This window comes from Microtus oregoni, unplaced genomic scaffold (assembly GCF_018167655.1).
Source record: "Microtus oregoni isolate MIOR12 unplaced genomic scaffold, Mior012 000010F_ref0000083, whole genome shotgun sequence".
Lineage (NCBI taxonomy): Eukaryota > Metazoa > Chordata > Mammalia > Rodentia > Cricetidae > Microtus > Microtus oregoni.
The window spans coordinates 18,758,949-18,780,796 of record NW_024543069.1 but is presented as its reverse complement, the minus strand read 5'-3'; the positions used below and the strand labels follow the sequence as shown (position 1 = coordinate 18,780,796).

General features: G+C 37.7%; 1 protein-coding gene across 1 annotated transcript; it reads right to left on the bottom strand.

Moving 5' to 3' along the window:
* LOC121453034 (arylacetamide deacetylase-like 2) lies at window positions 1-21,142 on the bottom strand. The gene is made up of 5 exons (XM_041659545.1): window positions 21,005-21,142; window positions 13,709-13,931; window positions 9,432-9,534; window positions 7,935-8,106; window positions 1-603 (listed from the first exon to the last, which is right to left on the bottom strand). The coding sequence occupies exons 1-5, from the start codon at window positions 21,140-21,142 to the stop codon at window positions 1-3; spliced, it is 1,239 nt and encodes a 412-aa protein (XP_041515479.1).
* Window positions 21,143-21,848: the final 706 nt, after the last annotated feature.

Here is a 21,848-nt window from a genome sequence, read left to right as displayed (position 1 = left end):
TTATAGATTTTCCTCTAGCCAACTAATATACTTATCTCTCATTTTTAATCCTGAATGTAAAAACACCGGAGCTCTGGTAAATGACAAGGCTCCATGGATTCCTTTCTCCATGTGGTCATGGGTAACTTGGACCCCAACATTTCTAAGCCGTGTGACGTAAATGAGACCATCGTCTCGTATGATGTCATGTTCACAAGTCAGGATGTAGGTCCGGGGCAAACTCTGTAATTGGGAGTCATTGGCTAACAAAGGGAACAGCCTATGATCCATAAGCGCCACATAGGAAGCATTCAATTTCCCAAAGATGGGCTCCGTGTAAACATGATTCTTTTTATACTTCTCAGGAAGGAGGTCACTCCAGTTAACAAACTTGAACAGGTGTCTTGACTCTTCAGGCATGTGTTCATTCTTCAGTAAAGCCTGGGGCAGTGTTTCATCTTCAGTCAAATATAGGCATGCCAACTTAATTATCACCTCCCTGGACAGAACTGGACCATGTTTATAGTCTTGATATGATGGCAGAAATGTGTCAATCAACTGTAGGCCAGGGTATATCAAGGCTTGTGCTTTAATTCTGTCTTTGAATTCTGGATCATTCTGTAACTAAATATATAATGAATACTAATGAGTTAATAGCTTTCAAACAAAAGGATTGGTAGCTTCAGTTTAATATCCTGTGGTAAAATAAATTTATTAAGTTGAAACATTGTTGGTGAATTTCTCATAAAATTAACTTATTAATGTAGAGGCATGAGTGTGTCATTTCACTTTCACCCGTACAGAAACAATGCATATTCTGTTGCTCACACAATTGCTCATGTTTGACATCCAAATAGGAATATGATCAGAAAGATAAGAAACATCCTAGGAAACTATAATGATTTTTTTGTTTGTTTCTTTTTTTAAGATTTATTTATTTTGTTTACAGTGTTCTGTCTGCATGCATGCCTTTAGGCCAGAAGAGGGCACCAGATTTCATTACAGTTGGTTGTGAGCCACCATGTGGTTGCTGGGAATTGAACTCAGGACCTCTGGAAGAACAATCAGTGCTCTTAACCTCTGAGCCATTTCTCCAGTTCCCTTGTTTGTTTCTTTTAAGAAATTTATCTTTTAGCCACGGGATGGTGGTGCATGTCTTTAATCCCAGCACTTGGGAGGCAGAGGCAGACAGAACTTTGAGTTTGAGGCCAGCCTGGTCTACAGAGTTCCAGGATGGCCAGGGCTACACACAGAGAAACCCTGTCTTGAATGCCCTCCAGCCCTCTCCTGCAAAAAAGAAATTTCGCTTTTGTTGTTTTTAGTAAAGTCATACTATGCATCTCAGTTTGTTCTGGAGCATTCTGTCACTCTGTCTCAGCCTCACAAGTGTCCTACAAATAAACATACATTACCAAATATAGTTTCCCTAAAATGATTTTTGACCTAAGTAATATAATGGGCCAAAAGTATAACTATAATAGGACACAAATACCAAAGCTCACATATAAAATCTGATGGAACTTGACATGCTAAAGGAGACAATTAATATTTATCTAAGTAGAGTGGCATGATTGAAGTGACAGAAGATAAAGAAAATAATTTACGAAAACCAGAAGATCTGGAAAGGAAGTGCAGAGCGACCTGGGTCAGAGCAGTTCTGAGACAGAGATTTCCACAAAAATCAGGGTTGAGCCAGTGACCTGGGCCAAAGCAGGCCTGAGGCAGTGAGCTCTGCAGGAGTGAGATTGAACCAGCTCCCTAGCCTGGAGCAGGCCTGAGAAAGTGAGCTCCATGCAAGCAGGAGCAGATCCAGACCAGGAACATTTGTAGAGGCAGGACTGAGCTAGCAACCTGGGCCAGAGCAGACCTGAAACAGTGAACTCCACAGGAGCAGGTACAGGGGAGCAACTGATGGGTGAGTGGGCCAGAGACAGAGATCACTGTAGGTCTGGATGTGAATATAGGACCTTCAAGAGAGTAGACCTAAGTCAGGGCCCCTGTGAGTCTAGGTGTGAAGCTGGGACCTCCAAGAGTATAAGCAGGAACCAAAGATCTCTGCAGGTCCAGGCATGAATCTGGGACCTCTGAGGGAGTAGGCCTGAGCCAGGACCTCTGTGGGTCTGGGAGCACCCACGTCTGGGACATCCAAGGGAGTAGATTGGAGACAGAGACCTTTGTAGGACCAACCCCAAGCCAGGGACCTCTGCAGGAATGGATCCTGACGAGGGACATTTACAGAAACAGGTCTGAGCTGTCGACCTAGGCTAGAGCAGGTCTGAGACAGCAAATTCCAAGGGAGCAGAGCAAAGCTCAGGAGCACTGAGTGACCTCCAAGAACACGGAGTGACCAACAGGGTAACTAGAACAGTGATACTGACTGTATCATTAGAAACAACCATCTGAGCCTTGGATTCACTGGCGCCTAGAAGATTAATCAACAGAATCACAGACAGCCCCAACCACACACATTAGAGGAAAAGATGAGTAAAAAAGAGAACAACACACACAACACCACCAAGAGCAACATGACACCAGTGAAAACTAAAGAGTCTACAACAGCAAGACTTGAACAACCAAATATAGATAAAGCAGATAAAAATAATCTAAAAAATAACTTCAGGAGAGTGTTTGAAATTCTTAAAGAGGAAATGAGAAATTCCCTCAAAGAAATGGAGGAAAAGACAAACAAAAAATTAGAAGACATCAGCAAATTCCTTAAAACCAAGAAAAAGCAATCAAACATGTGAAAGAAACTAATCAAGACTTGAAAACTGAAATAGAGACAATAAAGAAAACACAAGCCGAGAGAATTATAGGAACAGAAATCATGAGAAAATGATCAGGAACCATAAACACAAGCATAAACAGAATACAAGAAATGGAAGAGAGAATCTCAGTCACTGAAAAATACAATAGAGGAAATAGACTCATCAGTCAAAGAAAACATTAAATATAATAAAACTTAGCCCCAAATACCCAGGAGATATGGGACAACATGAAAAGGCCAAATCTAAGAATAATAGGTATAGAAGAAGGAGTAGAAGTTCAGCTCAAAAGCACAGAAAATATATTTAACAAAATCATAGAAGAAAACTTTCCCAACCTAAAGAAAGATATGCCTATGAAGATACAAGAAGCTTACAAAACACAAAATAGACTGGATCCAAAAAAAGTTTCCTTACCACATAATAATCAAAACACTAAACATACAGAGTAAAGAAAGAATATTAAGAGCTGCAAAAGAAAAAGGCCAAGTAACATATAAAGGTAGACCTATCAGAATTACACCTGACTTTTCATTAGAAACAATGAAAGCCAGAAGGTCATGGTCAAGTGTTATGCAGACATTAAGAGACCACGGATGCCAGCCCAGACTACTTTACCCAGAAAACCTTTCATTCACCATAGAAGGACAAAACAAGATATTCATGACAAAACCAGATTTAGCCAATACCTAGGTACAAACCCAGACCTACATAAAATATTAGAAGAGAAACTCCAACCCAAGGAAGATGGCTACATCAACAAAACCACAGACAATTGATGGTCTCATAGCAGCAAATCTCAAAGAAGGGAAAAAGGCACAAATTAACATCACCAACAATGAAAACTAAATTAACAGGAGATAGCAATCACTGGTCATTAATATCCCTTAGTATAAATGGACTCAACTCACCTATGAAAAGGCACAGAAAAAATGTAGAGCTCAATAAAAATCTATTTTAAAAAAGGCACAGTCTAACAGATTAGATACAAAAACAGCATCCATTCTTCTTCTGCATACAAGAAACACATTTCCATGTCAAAGACAGACATTGTCTCAGAGTAAAGAATTGGGAAAAAATATACTAATCAAATGGACCTAAGAAACAATTTGGTGCAGCTATCCTAATATCTAACAAAATAGACTTTAAAATAAAATCAACCAAAAGAGACAAAGAAGGACATTACATATTAGTCATAGGAAAAATCCATCAAGAGGAAATCTCAATACTGAACATCTATGCCTCAAATACAAGGGCACCCCCATATTTGAAAGAAACACTTCTAAAGCTTAAATCACATATTAAACCCCATACACTAATAGTGGGAGACTTCCACACTCCACTCTCACCACTGGACAGGTCAGTCAGATGAAAAATTAACAAAGAAATAAAGGAAATAACAGATATTATGATTCAAATGGACTTAACAGATATCTACAGAATGTTCCATCCAAACATAAAAGAATAGGCCTTCTTCTTTGCACCTCATGTAACCTTCTCAAAAATTGACCATATACTTGGTAACAAAACAAACTTCACCAAATACAAAAAGTTTGGAATAACCCCATGTATCTTATCAGATCAATTTTATATTGAAATACAAAATAAAGTGAATGAGAAATGACACTACTCTGTCAATAAAGTATTTATTGATACACGTTCGAAGGCCTGATTACAGATGGCCAGAACCACGAAAGCTGTGCATAGCAGCATATGTGTGGATAGGGTGGACAGAGGGGGATCCAAGAAGTTAACTGACAGTCATCCTAGCTGACTCAGTGATCTCATGTCCGGTAAGAGATCCACTTTCAAAAATAAGGTAGAGAAATACAGGGGAAGACATCTAGTCAACCTCTGACTTCTACACGCATGAGTATACACATGAACAAGCACTTGTAAATACATACATTTTTTTGTAATGTATATACTCACATAAACATATACACAGAGACATCAAATGACAACTTTTGCACTGAAGGTGGAGAAAAGGAGAGAACAATCGTTCTCTAGGCAGTGGTTGAAAGCTCCCATGCTTTAAACCAAAAAGAGCTAGAATAGATGCTATGATACACTCCCCATGGAGGACAGTTTCTGGGATTCAAATTTCACTAGTTCTCTGCTGTCCTGAGTCAATAAATCCCTGTGCTAAACCCACTGTGATAAAATTTTATGGTGAAAATACTGTCTTTATCTCTTAGTTTTCTTAGTTTTAATGTTTATTATCAAAAAGATTTTCCAATAAAAGCCATCACAGATACTCATTTATACCAATGTCTTTCATTATAAATTCCAAAATGTGGATTCTACTACACATTTCTGAAGGATTTCTGAAGGCGATAAGCCAAATCCCCTATAGAGACACTGGTGATCAGCTAAAGGTTCCTTATCACTGAAGAAGACAGTTATGAAAGAACTGGCCTTGTCTAAATTTACCTAGGACACTGAGGAAGACCTTAGGAACAGCAACGGAAGTCTTGACCTTGGCAAGTCACATGGAGCACAGAGTCTAACCTGGCCCAAAGTACCTGACTCTTGAAGCACAGAAAGGACACTTGGTGGCCACATCTCTGCTTTTCACCGTCTTTCCACATCTGACAGCCTGTTGTGACACCACACCTGGGCCTGTGGGAGAGGCTTCACCCTTACAACAGAATAAAAAGATGGCCTAACACTGTCCAAAGTTCAGGCCCTTATTCTAATTACCCTGATGCCAGAACCTTGGAAGAAAAATCAGTACAGCTGTAAGGCTGACTTCCGTCAGGATTTTGTGAAGAGGACCATAATAAACACCGTGTCTGAAATTGCTTGACTTAGTTCTAAATAGAATTTCACTAGCCACTCCAATGAAATGCCAAGGCAGTTTGGGTAGCAGTTAAGCAAAGGTTACATTTGGCTCCCAGTGTGGCTGGTGAAACATAGGGCACAGAGTGTAGCAGAAGGGCATAGTGGCAATAGCAGCAGTGTGGGCCCTAACATCCCAGCACAGCAGAATCATCACCAAGGTAACTCTGTGTACTGGTTTCTTTATTCAGCTTTCCAGTATAAGCTCCTAATCCCAGACAGACAGATAGGTAGACAATCACAGATATATATATATATATATATATATATATATATATATATATATGAGAGAGAGAGAGAGAGAGAGAGAGAGAGAGAGGCAGACAGTTAGACTACACACACAGACACACAGACACATACACACGGGGGTGGGGGCAGACAGACAGAAACCATGGAGGGGGAGGAGCATCTTTGTGCATGTGGAGGTCAGAGGACATCTTCCAGGAGTTATTCTCTTCCTCCAACATTTTGAATCCAATGACAGAACTTTGAACATCAGGGTTGGCTAGCCAGCATTTTTACGCAGTGAAGCAACTTTTTAGTGACTGATAACTCATTTTGTTGCAGTTATTTCAATTTCAATTCTATATTCCTAAGCTTCCGTGTGAAGTTTGCTTGTCTAGCATTCAGTGCTCCTATCTATTATATATCCTATCTATCTTAAATCCTAAGTCAAATTTAATTTTCAAAAATTAACTGAAGGATTAAAATGTACCAAGTTAATGATTCTGTACTAGCCAGAACCACAGGCTATCAGTCTGGCAAAAACTACTTCATTTATTTGAGTATTTATTAATTAATTTCACCATAATCATGAGCACTTGTGTTTGCACATGTTAAAACTTAATCAAGAGCATCAGTTCCTAAACTCACAAGTAATTTACCTCGATTTCAATGATCATTTCCCACCTTATGTTAGACACTGTATGCACTGTGCGTAAAACATGCTCAGTTAAGGGAAAGGTGATCCTATCTTTATTTATCAGTTAAGTTTTTTTTTTTTTTTTTTTTTTTTTTTGGTTTTTCGAGACAAGGTTTCTCCGCGGCTTTGGAGCCTGTCCTGGAACTAGCTCTGTAGACCAGGCTGGTCTCGAACTCACAGAGATCCGCCTGCCTCTGCCTCCCGAGTGCTGGGATTAAAGGCGTGTGCCACCACCGCCCGGCAGTTAAGTTTTTTTTTTTTAAATTCCTTTTCTCTTGACACTTTCTGAGCCATTGCAAATGTGCCTATCCTAGCCACACATCTTTATTGAACTAGCCCATCTTTCTCAAGGATTTGTCATCTTGAAGACATCACAGTTCTGCTCTCCACTGAAGTGACAAATTTTAATCTCTCTTTGTTCGTTTTGAACCACATGGTTTAGAATAGTGTCAGTTTTTTTTTTCCCTTGATGGTACATGAGAGAAAAATGTGGTGTGCCACCACCTAAACAGGACAACTTTGAGGATTTGGTTAGTTTTTTTCCCCACAGTGTGGGTCCTAGATGTTAAATCAGGCCTTACGTCTTGGCAGCAGATGCCCTTTGCCTTCTCCACTATCACATCAGGCTGCTGTGTTTCTTTAAAACATGAGAACACACACGCTTTGCACTCTTGTCCATCTATATCTTGTCTTTCTACTAAAAAAAACCTGACCTGCTTTAGAAGTTTCTTTAAAAAAAAAATAGTTCTGTTATTCTGAGAGCCTGTTCGTGCACCGTACGAAACAGAACACTGAAGTGACTCAAGAAAGATTTTGAGTATTTTATGGGCTTATATGATATGGTATTTCATAACAGTTGAATAATAAAAGGTATAGTAGTCTTAAGATGAGTTAACTAGTCCTAAAAAAGGAAACATTATTAATTGGACTAAATTTCAAATAAAAATAGAAGTATTTTGTAAAATTTAATAAATACATACTTTGAGACTACATCAAATTTATACAAGGAGGTCAATCTATGTAATAAAAATGCTACAAAGTATTCATTTTCTTCTACAAAAGCATTTGGGGGAATATAGGTCATGTGTTGGAAGCTAAGTACCAGCAAGCATCATTCTCTGAATTCTAGCCTCGAGAGGTAAGAGCAAGCAGCCTTCCGCTCCCACTGCCACAGGCAAAAGCAGCTCCTACAGCCATGACTTCACTGCCTTGACGCACTGAGTATTTCAAACAGGAGCTGTTATATCTTATCTCCTTTCTTAGCAGTAGGCAATTAAAGCTAAATCTAAAGTAACATCCTGAAAAAAATGGATAATCTTGTTTATCTTAAATTTCATAGCTAATGATTTGAAACAAATGCAAACACACCTAAAACAGTGCCTCTTTTGTGTTAGGGTTAAAACATGTATATAACACACACAACATACCAGTTGAATCACTGCTGCTGCCAAGGTGCCCCCAGAACTGTCTCCCGTAACGCAGATGCGAGAGGGATCCACTCCATATTCTGCAAGAACCTTATCCTGGAGAAAGAACTTGCTTGCAGAAACACAATCTTCAAGGGCAGTTGGAAATCGATACTGAGGAGCAAGTCTGTAGCTTTAGAGGGAAATCAAGAAGAAACACAACAGAGCCCTTGTTAAAAATATGTAACTAAATATCTCTTATACTCCCCAACAGATACACTGATATCTTGGCCCTACTCTGAATCACAAATGTCACCAATTAACCCCAAGGTAACTGGTAACATTGGTCTTAAAAGTGAGGAGTAGATTCCGGTTCAGGGTTTCAGGTACTGATTCTAAGGAGAAATGCCCAAGACAGGTGACTTAACCCTATGATGCCTGTATACTTCCATGGTCCTCAGTGCACTTGTTGACACAGAAACAATTTTAAAACACTGATGAGATTACCCAGAATTTTTAAATGCCAAAACCTGAGAGTAAATTATTGACATATGACTTCAATTATAAGCATATGTAGGTCCATATTCTTTAAAATTGTAGAATTTCATATCACAAACTAAACATCAGAATTTAAGCCAACAATCATTATGGAATAGGAACATTCTAAGTATACCAAAGGATCTTACTCAAAACTTTTAATTGTTTCATAAGACTAAGTACTAACAGTAATACAGTGTCTTTTCATTTTTCGCTTTGCTTCGTGTATGTGTGTCTGTGTATGTTTTGTCTTTGGAGCACACCTCCAGTGGGCTACAACATTTATAATTCTACCAGTTTAATATCTATTAGAACCAGTGAATTATTCACATGTTTATTTTAAACAATATCAATCATATGGTACATGTAGATATTTGTATTTTAATCTGGGTCTTACATATTTGAAAATTAGTATAATATGAGCAAATGACATACAAATATCATTACTCGTCAAGGAAGAGAACCGCAAGTACCTAAAAATGTGCAGAATTCTAAAACATTGTACAATATATCACACCATTTAAAAAAACTAATTTAAAATGATAATATGATAAATTTGGCTAAATTATTGCAGGAAATGCACACCATTATTACTATCTTAATTTAGATATTTCTCAAAACTCACACAATATGTCTTGTCCCATTAGCAATAATTAGTTATGAGTAGGGCAGAACTAATCTCTCTAGTATATCCTACTTGCTGACAATATACTCTCAACTACGAAATTTTGAAGTATTTGAATTTTCCCAAAGTTTTCAGCAAAAAATACTAGACTCAAGAACAACACTAACTGCGCACTCTTTTATAACTAGGTCAAATAAAACCCATCATCTTAAGCATATAATGAGTATGCTTTCTATGTATGTTGCTTGCAGATCAAATAATCTGCTCCTGTAACCTAGGTGGGTGTCAAGTCCTGAAAAAACCAAGCTTAGGTAGTGAGAGCAGGGCTGTGGTAAGAAATGCTATCATCCCCTTACTCTATTCCCACCACAACAGCACCAAGCTTGTTTGCTGTCCATCTGTTCAGGTCGTCACTGGTTGATATCTCAGAAACAATAGAAACAAATATCAATTGATGTGCTGTAATTAGAAAATAATGGGAACTCACCAATACCTATGAATATGATAGAAATGTGCATTGTGATTAATGACGGAAACCCTGCAATCCCCGCTTTTGTCGCCATGGAGTGCAATACTCTGTCAGAGCTCAAGAAAAAAAGGATTGTCTGTCACTCATTAGCACCATATTTCATAAAACTCTTGGTAGAGGAATCGAGAAATCTAGCATTAAGTTAAAAATAACATTGTAGCTAGTGTTACAATGTACACAAATTCAGATATTTTTCAAAGTTATTTTTAAAGAAACTTTTCAATGAAGGAACATCAACTTACTCAAAGCAAGGTGTAATTTTAGTGTAATTAAAACAAATGAGATTTTCCTTTGCTAGGCTTACATATTTATGTAAAGTCATGCTTAGAAGTAAACTTCATATTCCCTTTCTGCATAGAAGATACAATTTAATTTTTATTAAAATCAAATAATAACATGTTCTTAAATTTGCAGTTCATTAAAAAAGTTAACTGTGGATATAATCAACTTAAAAGAATTCGAAAGGATAAAAAAAGAAAATGTTTTACTAAACTTTTAATAGATAGCAGTGACAAGATTCCTTTTAATTAGCAAATATATTAATTCACCTCAAGATCATAAATTGGTATTCATCATGTTAAATGTAAAAACATAATAACCACCAGCAAATAAACTAGATAAAAATCATAATTTTTGGTTAAAAAGTAATATGTTTATGAGAATATATGTAGGCAAATACAGTTGAAATACAGAGTTAGAGGCAGAAAGTAGGCAAAATAAGAAAATAGGAATGGAAGATCTATACTTCGATGTGTGACAAAATGTTTATTACTAGATGGCCAGTACATCTGAAATGTTTCTTCACGATTAATGTGGTCATATTTCCACATTATGGAAGGTTGAGAAAGAAGGCAGCAGAAATGAAGAAAGAGTGGTGAGCAGCCAGGAATGAATGAACAGGAACCAATCTAAACAATAGTCTACGTAGGGAGGACAGGAACAAGAAGATGCTCAAAACTGTGTGGCCGGAACATGTCATAAAGCATAGGAGCTAAAAGACAGTTCAAATAGAGCACGGTGGTCACTACTGGGGGCATTCACCTTTCTCGTGTTTGTGGAGTTATTTATTTTCAAGCTTACTCTTTTTTTCTTTTTATTAAGTTTTTTTTTTTTTTAAATACAGTCTTTTCTTATTTTACATAGCTATCCCCATTCCCACTCCCTACCCTCCTCAGGCTCCTCAGAAATGGTAAGACTTCCCATGGGGAGTCAACAAAGTCTGACTTCACATAAAGGCAAGACCAAGGCCCTCCCTGCTAAGTCTAGGCTGAGGAAGGTATCTGTCCAAAGAGATCGTGCTCCTAGATGCTATTTCAAGCACGAGGGATAAATCTTAGTCTCACTACCAGTGGCCCCACAGACTGCTCAAGCCTCACAATTGTACCCGACATTCAGTGGGTCTAATTTGGACCTATGCCGGTTGGCCCGCTGTCAGTCCAGAGTCAGTGAGCTCTTACTAGCTCAGGTCAGCTGTTTCTGTGGGTATTACCATCATGGTCTTAACCCATTTACTCATATTATTGTTCCTCCCTCTCTTTCCCTGGAATGAGGAAACAGATAAGACCTCCTGAAAAAATTCAGAGGCGAGCATGAAGGGAGGAAGGAAGGGCAGGGGGAGGTGCGAAGGGAGGGAAGAGGAGAACATGAGGGAAGGAGATGCTCAAGAAGGGGGAAGGGCAGTGAGGGAGAGAGAGGTAAGAGATATCTTGATTGAGGAAGCCATTAACAGACAAGCTAGAAACATAGCACTAGGGAAATTCCCAGGAATTCACAAGGATGACCTCAGCTAAGACTTTAAGCAACAGTGGAAGAGGGTGCCTAAACTGGCCTTCGCTTGTAACCAGATAGTTGACTACCTTAACTGGCATCGGAGATTCAGAGATCTACAGTGAAGCACTGTGCTGAGCTACCAGAGGCCGGTTCATGCTTACTCTTTAAAACAAGAATATGCTACATCTTCTACATTAAAGAATTCACATGATCCGTTAATGGCCAGTTATAGCTGTTAAAGAATTCTCATGATCCATTATTAACCAGTTACACAGTCCATTTCACAGTAGAATTTACTGAACTTAAGTTCAGCAACAATGTTAGAGATTAAAAACAGGATGTGTATGGAGGAAACAAGTAAAGAATAAAGTAGAGAAAAACATGAAACCAATAACTAAAGAAGTGCACACTAAAATATTAGAATATTAATATCTGTAAAGTCTGAATAGCTTATTTCACAGTGGTTTCAGCTTTTCATTTGTTTTAAAGTTGTAGCCACAAATAAAGGGATAATGTAAAGGAAGATGAATAAACTTATTTTATACAAGCTAACAGTAAAGAATATTAGTGCAGCAAAGGGTATCGCTTTCAGATTACACAGCTAAAAGAAAGAATCGAAAGGAGAGAAAGACAGACATGGGTATAAGTCTCTGAAAATAAAGCACAATTAGGTAATAACTAGAAAGAGTAACAGGGTTCAACAGAGGTGAAGGCAGAAAAGACAGCACATACTTATGAGTCAATAAAGGGGTTATAATTGCAGAAGAAACACAGTTCAGATGATGATTTGGAAGGAAATATGCTAAGGAAAGCAGACTTATCTTGACCAAAAGATAAACATGTCTTTTCCCAGGATATAAGTAGAGAGCAGTGAAGAAGGGAGCAGTAAGATACTAGGAAGATGCCAGTAAGTGTGAAATGGGTAGGGAGAGAAGGGGACTGGGAGGTGACAAGCATATGGACTTATGTGCTGGAAGGAGCAGGTAAGGTTGGAAACAGGATGGAAATTTAGAAAGGTCACTGGAGCCAAACAGAGGGACTATCTGCTTCTGAGAGGTGGCATTGTCCAGCCACTGTCACTTGGATGGCCTGGAGCCCGAAACCCTGGAGGAGAAGCTAGAAGCCCTGGTTTCTGCCAATAGGACTGTTGCTTCCTCCCTTTTCGAATTCTTTGAAAACCTCCCTTAATCATTTGCTTCTGCAAAACTAAAATGCTGGTGATAAAATCAATCCAAAAAATGCTTAATCGGCTGCTCAGCTGAACACATTAACATTTTAATTTATTATATTTTTATTTTTAATTTACTCTTCTCTCATTTATTACATCCGGACCACAGTTTCTACTCTCTCCTCTCCTTACAGTCCCCCTCAACTCCCCTCTCCCTCAGATCCACTCCTTCTTTCCCTTCAGAAAAGAGAAGGCCTCCCAGGGATATCAACAAAACATGGTATATCAAGTTATACTGAGACTAGGCACACCTTCTCAGTTTTGCTTGTCTTGAAATTTTTTACAGTCCATGAAGAAAAAATACTGGTTATAACAAGTTATAGGCTCTTTGAAGAAAGGAGTGTTATCACTTGTTTATTACATATGTTAAGTATACAGTATGATAGCCCAATACTTTGCTGTACAGTGAATCTGTAAGTCATGAAAGTTTAAAATGGTATGTCTGTCTATCTGTCTATCTATCTATCTATCTATCTATCATCTATATCTATCTATCTATCTATCTATCTATCTATCTATCTATCTATGCCTCTGTGTGTGTGTGTGTCTGTCTTAGCTACTACATTCTTTCCCCTCCAGAGATGAATCCATGGGTTATAGTCAGTAACTGATTATTCAGCTTTATTTTATTGTATCATTTTAATACAAAGTTATGCTTTGGATTATAAGTGTCTATATTATTGTTGTATTACAATCTACAACTTGAACAAATGTTAACCGTGGTATGGCAGTGATTATATTAGTTCAGATCCAACAGTTTAAGAACTTTGTACATACACACAGAGAACCTGGTTCACATCAATGTTTTAGATAATTTGTGTCATTGGCAGCTTTTTGGCTCAATTCAGAGTTTCTGGTTTACACTTTCAAGTGTAGGCTGTATATATGATTATTTAAAAGTAAATTTTTCCTAACAAAACAATCTTGGTTCCACATGATGCTTTACTTACCAATATATGTGAGCCATAACCCATACATTCCAATGTATCTCTGTTAAGAAGCAAATATTATTCAAGTCAACTTTATATTGTTAAGTACTCTGTCAATGCATAGCACTTATTTTAATATTAATATATGAACAACACATATATCAGAAATACACTTACTGCAACTTCCAAAGACAAAGATGCCACCGTGAATGTAAATGACAGCTGGTCTCTGTCTTTTAGACTTCCTTTTTGGCAAATACAGACGAACAGGAATGTCACTAAAGTTTGTGTCAATCACTGTAATGTTTTCATCTGAAATTGGTTTTGTATAGTGAGCTGCTGCTATTACTGAAAATACTTCTTCATATTTCATAAGACCTATGTTTTCAAATAATGTGCCCTATAAAAGCAAGACAAAATTTTAAACAGTGAACATTTTTAATAGCAATAAATATGCACACATGTAATGATAAAATTAAACAGTGATCATATTCTAGAGGATTTATTTTATTTCCTAACAGTATTTTGGTAGCATGAAATTCTCAATACATTTATCTTCACCATATCAGCACAAGATTGAGTTCATGAATAATTCATTATGGATAGCAGATGGCTCAATACAATACCATTGCATTGAGTAAATAGTGGTTGTTATAGGTTGATAAGAAGATGAGTCATTTTCTTGCATAGCTGTTAATGATTTACCCTTGCTATAGTAAATAATCTCCTTCCAAGGCTCAAACAAGAAGCTATTAAACTCATTGGATCACACAAAAGAATGAAGACTTGAATGTTGTACGGAGGACACCACTTGTTTGTCCCGGCCTCCCAGAACCAAAATAAACCAACAGAAACTATATTAAAACCATGCTTAGCCCACTAGCTCTAGCTTCTTATTGGCTAACTCTTATGCTAATTTAACCTATTTCTATTAATCTGTATATCACCACGTGGCAGTGGTTTACAAACAAAGATTCGACATGTCTGACTCTGGCGGCTCCATGGTGTGTCTCCCTCCACCTTCCTTCTCCCAGCATTCAGTCCAGTTTTCACCACCTACCTAAGTTCTGCCCTATCAACAGGCCAAGGCAGTTTCTTTATTCATTAACCGACAAAATCAACACATAGACAGAAGGACCTCCCACACCACGTGAAAGTAGGAGAACTTGTCGAGAAAATGGATTCCAGCAGACACAGAACGAATCGAGAGAAGGGAATTAATCAGGGAAATGTATAAATCTATCAAATGATAAATAAATAAATGCTTGGAGATATTAAGCTGATGTTGACCTGGAAGCTTAATTCCTACTTGCTAGCTTTTATAGGGTTTAAAGATGCTATGCATACTGCCAGAGAAGCACCAGTTTTGTTCAACTGTGAACCCTGTGAGCTACAATAACCACTGGACTAGCAAGACTTGCCCACTTTTAAAGCAGGGGTTTGACCATCATGGGGATAACCAACCACAATCTTACTGCATTTTAGTACCATTACAAAGGATGAAATTTATATCTAATTCCATGTTTCATTAAGAATCTGTGGATAGACAGGCCATAGGACATGGGAGAGAACCTACTACTGCCACTCTGTTAAATGTAGATTATTAAACTGACTCTTAATGACTTACTCTTGGACCCATAGATCAGTACATCTCTTAGTCCTCATCAGAGAAGCTTCTGTTTGTAGTAAACTGTGATTGAGATGCAAAATGGACTAAGGCAAGGAGAATAAAAGACTAACGAAGGTTCAACTCTAAATGGAACATCCATAGTGCCTTCTCTCCTGCCCAAACCCAGAGATCATTGCAGAAGAGGGGACTGAAGGACTATAGAAGCCAGAGATATTGACTGAATGCAAAGAAAGAAGGTTCTCAAGCTACAAAATGACAGTTTAATGAATTCTCTGATTGTGACATGCACCAACCCATGCAAATTCAAATCTGGCTAAATCCCATAGTGGAAGAGAACAGTGAACATAAAGTCCTGCTCCCAGCCAAGGAGCTATTGGCATTTTTAGCCAGTCAAAGAGGGAGAATCAGTTTTTTTTAAGGATGTGGCTTCTGGTACATCACCTGGCCTCCTGTGGATAGCCAAACATCCAAGAGTATTCAGGCAGTACAGACTGGACTTGATGGGTGCTTATGTGGTGTTGGAGGAAACAACACAGGTAAGGAACTCTGGAGGGTGAAGTAGGGCGTTTCAGGAGTGGTAAATATACCCAGTACTTCTCTGTATAGCCAAGGCTGTTCTGCAACTCACCCTGTGGACCAGACTGGCCTTGAACTCACAGAGATCTGACTGCCTCTGCCTCCCAAGTTCTGGGATTAAAGGCACATGCTACCACCAGCTGGTTTATATTTTACTCTGTAATAATAATTTATTTATAAACTATCATTTCATTTAAAACAACATTTTCTGAAAAGTGGCATTTTATGTATGTTCCAGTATTATTTTATTTTGTTGGTCATTCAATTTAGTGTTATAAAATTATCTCTGTGTGTGTATGTGTTTGTGTGTGTATGTGTTTGTGTGTGTGTGTGTAAACATGTTGGCCATGTGTGCTTGTGGAAGTCAGGTATAAACTTGGCTGTTTTCCTTATCATTTGAACTTGTTAAAGACAGGTTCAGTTGTTCCATCTGTATAAGTCAGTCTTTCTGGCCCAGGAGCTTCTAGTGATCCTCCTGCCTCTACCTCCCCTCCTACTGTAGGAGATGCATGCTACCATATCCCACAGTCTGTGAGTTCTGGAGACCTTGGGGCAGAAACTAATGCTTGCACAGCAAATGTTTTGCCCTCTATGATGTCTCCATCATCTCTAGTTTAGTTCAGTGTGTTAAAATGCTATCCAGTAACTATGTTACTCATAGTTCATGTCCTCTATGGAAAAGCTATAAAACAGCATCTTCTCTTCTTAAGATGACTTGAAGCCAGAAGAATTCACCTTCTATTCATGAAATTGAAGACAGGCTTTTTTTAGTATTTCTGATGTGCCATCTAAAACATCGCTGACGGATGTTAAATTCAGTTAAATCATTATATATTTTTATGAGTCTAGAATATTTCAGTGCATTTACTGCTGTGTCTGCTTCATGATGCTAAGGTTATAAATGAATACAGATATTATGCCCATCTACATTAATGGTGAGAGTACCTACTCCAGAAAACCCCATGGCTGATCATTGTTACACAGATAGTAAGAACAAGGTAAAATGGTTTATCGGGGCCAGGGGTACATATAGTCTTCTTTGTAGAATTAGCTGCTACATTATATATCTGAAAAACAAAAGTTAAAAAAAGAAAAATTCTGGAAGACTGTAACAAGTAGGAGATCAAAATGGTAGTTGTATAAAAATTATGTTTGAAGAGTGACAGATGGTATCAGAACTGTTGTTTCATTATATTCAAGATATTTTTTTTTTTTTTGGTTTTTCGAGACAGGGTTTCTCTGTGGCTTTGGAGCCTGTCCTGGAACTAGCTCTTGTAGACCAGGCTGGTCTCGAACTCACAGAGATCCGCCTGCCTCTGCCTCCCGAGTGCTAGGATTAAAGGCGTGCGCCACCATCGCCTGGCAAGATATTTTTAATAATATAAAACTCTCAATTTAAAAACAAGTATGCATATATAGGAACATACATATAAGAACATCTATTAAGAAAAATATCCAAAGCCAGATAGTTTTAGGGTAGAATTTTACCAGACTTTCAAAGAAGAGTTAAAGTTAATACTCCTCAATTACACAAAATAGAAACAGAAGGAATATTGACAAATTTATTTTATGAGGCCACAGTTACTGCTGTATTTTTTTAAAAAAAGAAAGAAAGAAAGAAAGAAAGAAAAATGGCTCATGAGATAAAGACACCAAACAACAGAATTCATGCAGAGGGGCTTTTATTAGGGTAACTGGAAAGTAAAAAGAGAGAAGGAGGGAGACCAGCCTCTCTATGCCCTTAATATTAAAGGACCTACATATGTCAAAGAAACAAACTCAAAGCATACATCAAACCCCACACACTAATAGTAGGAGACTTCAAAACTCCTCTCTCACCAATGGACAGGTCAACCAGACAGAAACCTAACAGAAAAAAGAGAACTAATGGAGGTAATGAATCAAATGTACTTAATAGACATCTATAGAACATTCCACCCAAATAGGAAAGAATATACCTTCTTCTCAGCATCTCATGGAACCTTCTGGGAAATTGATTACATACTCAGTAACAGAGCAAACTTCCACAGATAACCACCTGTGTCTTATCGAATCACCATGGAATAAAGTTAGAATTTAACAACAATTCTACCCCCCCAGAAAGCCTACAAACTCATGGAAACTGAACAGTCAACTACTGAACTACCCCTGGGTCAGGGAAGAAATAAAGAAAGAAATTAAAAGTCTTCCTTGAATTCAACGAAAATAAAGACACAACATACCCAAACCTATGAGACACTATGAAAGCAGTACTAAGAGGAAAGTTTGTAGCACTAAGTGCCCACATTAAAAAAATGGAGAAAGCTCACATTAGAGACTTAACAGCACACCTGAAAGCTCTAGAAAAAAAAAAAAAGCAGACTCACCTAGGAGGAGTAGAAGACTGGAAATAATCAAACTGAGGGCTGAAATCAACAAAATAGAAACACAAAAAACAACCCAAAAAATCAAAACAAAAAAAAATGAAACAAAGAGCTGGTTCTTTGAGAAAATCAACAAGATTGACAGCTAAAGAAATCCACAGAATCACAAGGACATATTTTTTTTTTTAAAAAAGCCACACAAAAAGCATCCACCATAATCAAGTAACACTTGAGGGGTCATTGGAAAGCCACTGTTATAGAAGATTCTTAAACTTTTTACACACACACACACACACACACACACACACACACACACGGAGTTACCAAATAACAGAGTTGACAATATCCAAATTAGACATCTTTTACCACCAACTAAAAAGTCCAGTGCCAGAAATAGGTTGCGTTTAATTGATTAATTGACCTAATCGGCTCCAAGAAAACCTCCCAAAAACTCAAGTCATTGCCAAGACTAATGGCTCGCATTCCACAAAATAATGTTATGAAAATATCACCTACATACCTCATTCAACAGGAAGCAGTTGAGCTACTGCCCAACTAGAGCTCTTTCCCCTACTGACTATTGTTCATGGTACTGGAAGGCACTCTGATTACCACCAGTAAAGAACAGTAAAGATTAACCCAGCTATAAACCCTGTGATTTACAGTGTTCCTGGTTGATAGACTCATGCAATAGTCGTACAAACATTGTGGGAGTTACCAACCACTCTCTGACCAGATTTTAGAACCCATGACTGACTCTGCTTCAGTGGCTAAGACCCTGAGACTGGATAGGTCAGAGGCTTGGGGAAACACAAATGTTATTAGTTCGTTATAGCTAATAAATGACTCCTAATGAAATTCTGTGATTCGCATAGATCTGTGTCTTGCTCAGCCATATTTAGAGAAGCTTCTTCCTGTGATAGATGGGAACAAATACAGAGACTCACAACTGGACAATGTATAGAAAGTGAGAGACTTTTCCATATTCATTTTCAAGTGCGATGTCTTCATCAAACCCCTCCCCTCAAGTCTCAGGGAGCCATATGGAAGAGGAGATGGAAGGATTGCAAGACGCAGAGGAAATAGATGATTCCAAAGAGACAGTGTCTCCCAGACACAGCAGGACGGACATACATAGGATTCAGAGACCGTGGAAGCATGCACAGGGCTAGACAAGCTCAAACCAGATGGGGCTCTGGTGCTAGGAAGGGGAAGTGCACAGGAGCTACTATCATTAATCAAGTAGCTATTTCAAACCAATCACTGCTTGCACTGTAAAAATTAGTTTTATCCAGTAGAGTCTTGCTGGGTATATAAACCACACTGAAGGGTAGGCCCATGTCCAGCACAGATGGTCAACACAAAACAAACTCTACAGTATTCTGCAGGGTTTTTTTTGTCTAATTTTTTTAGGCATTTTAAAATATCTTACTGGTCTTTTCCTTGTAACTTATGGCTTCCAATTTTGTGTTTCTGTAGTTGTATATGTATGTGTTGTGGTTTTTTTTTGTCTGTTTGTTTGGTTTTTTTTTTTGCCTGTTTATTTTCTAAAGAAAGAAAGAAGGGGTGGAATTGAATGGGTGGGGAGGTGAGGAGTGTGTGGGAAGTGATGTGAGAGGGGAACCATCATCAGAATATAGTATATGAAATTTCAATAAAAATATGACTGGGTTTCAATGCATATATATACAAAGCACTGTAACACTAGACTGATCTCAAAGTAAGTATTAATTTCATATGCTGATTTTTTATATTGTGGGTTTTTAAAATTTTATTTATTTTTATGTTATATGCCTTGATGTTTTGCTATGGGTGTCAGGTCCCATGGACCTGGAATTACAGACAGATGTGAGCTGCCATGTTTGTTATGGGAATTGAACCCAGGTCCTCTGGTAGAGCAGTCAGGCTCTTAACCACTGAACCATCTCTCCAGGCCCCCGTATGCTGACTCTTTATTTTCATGTATAAAATTGAAATAATAGTAACTTTTTCAGAGTAAAATTGTAGTAAAGAGATCTGAGAAAATAGACTAAATGCCACTATCACTTCTGTATGTTATTAAAACACATTTGGTATAATTGTAAATATATTGGTTTTACTAACTTATAATGACAACATCATTATCATTATAAAAATTTGTTCAATAGTTAATATTGACAAATATTATCCAAATAATATACCCAATATATACCCAAATAAAAATTTATTTGGAAGCCTCAGTAATGCAAAGAATATGCAAATTTTCTGTAAACAAAAAGTTTGAGAACCACCTTTAAAAAGAAAGTCACTAGAACAACAAATGATTAAATGCATCAAAAGTTTAAACTTAATGGACATAAATGAGTTAGTTTTCAAGGACTGTATGAGCCTGGGTATTACTGAGAAGATTAAACATATCCAAACTTCCTGACAATTTCTAAATATTCTTTGTAGATAATACTATTTCTTTTATGCTGATGTTGATATATGGTCATTGCATGGACCGGTTTAGTAAACATTGTATGTCCCTGTGTCAGTAGGTAATCAGTTAGACACTCTAGTGATTAATTACACATCAATATTATCTGATGTACATATCACAAAGAAAGCCAGGTGGTGGTGAATGCCTTTATACCAGCACTCAGGATACAGAGGAAAACAGATCTCTGAGTTCAAGGCATGTCTGGTCTACACAGTAAGTTCTATGACAAACAGGGTCACACAGAGAAACCTTATCTTGTAAACCAAAACCAAAACTAAAACTCAATCCAAAACCAAATGGAACCAACCAACCAACCAAATACCAAAAACAGAAACAAAAAAAGAAAAGAAAACAGAAATCTCTTTCAGACACTTTGAATTAAAAGACTTTTCAAATATACTTATAACATGGCATCCCAGTTCCCCCAGTAAAAAATATATTACCACAAATGATGTCATTTTTATGAGAGCATCCACGAATCTCACTTTCCAGGGTTCTTCAATATTCTCTGGAACAGGTGTATAAACACAGTAAGCAAAAAGAACACAAAAGAATCCAAAGCACAGAGTTCTGCACCCCATCATAAAAATTTTCCAAACCTGTGTGTCGTGATAGTCAACGGCATCTCATATATAGACTGCAGAGCAGTAAGACAAAGGTAGGTGAACTCTGAGGTAAAACGACACGACGGTTTTAGCAACAGGGCCATGGCATTCACTTCTCAGATCAAGTTGAAATTGGTTATGCAATCGCATAGCTTTGTGGAAAGAATTTACTACAAAAAGACTAATAAAGCATGCAGCAATGGCGAAGTCATATGAGAGCAGGCCTCCTCCTTCACCACATAACACCAGGAGAGCAGAAGCATTATGATCCTAAGTAGAGCACACCAAAAATAAGGACCAAGAGATCCCTTTGTTCTCTTGCCATTTTGCAAGGAGTAGTAATAAGAGTTTTAAAAAGATAAAATATTAGGTAATGTTCATTTTCAGCCTTGAGGCTAACACCTACACCATAGGTTATTAAGATCCAGCTCTAGCAAACTTGGGCATATACCCAAAAGGCACTCAGTCATACCAAAAGGACAGCTGCTCAACTCTGTTCACAGCAGCCTTATGTGTAATAGCCGGAACCTGAAAACAACCTAGATGCCCCAATAATGAAGAATGAATAAAGAAAATGGGGTTCATTGACACAGCGGAGCATTTCTTAGCTGCAGAAAAACAATGCCATAATGAAATTTGCAGGCAAATGGATGAAACTAGAAAAAAAAATATTTTGAGTGAG

What these genes read in the sequence shown, in the direction of transcription:
- LOC121453034 (XM_041659545.1), bottom strand. Translation starts at nt 21,142, where the DNA reads ATGGGGTGCAGAACTCTGTGCTTTGGATTCTTTTGTGTTCTTTTTGCT. An exon ending in TAAAAATGACATCATTTGTG is followed by an intron (nt 13,932 to 21,004) that starts GTAATATATTTT and finishes TTGCTTTTATAG; the next exon opens with GGCACATTATTTGAAAACAT. An exon ending in CTTTGTCTTTGGAAGTTGCA is followed by an intron (nt 9,535 to 13,708) that starts GTAAGTGTATTT and finishes TTCTAATTACAG; the next exon opens with CACATCAATTGATATTTGTT.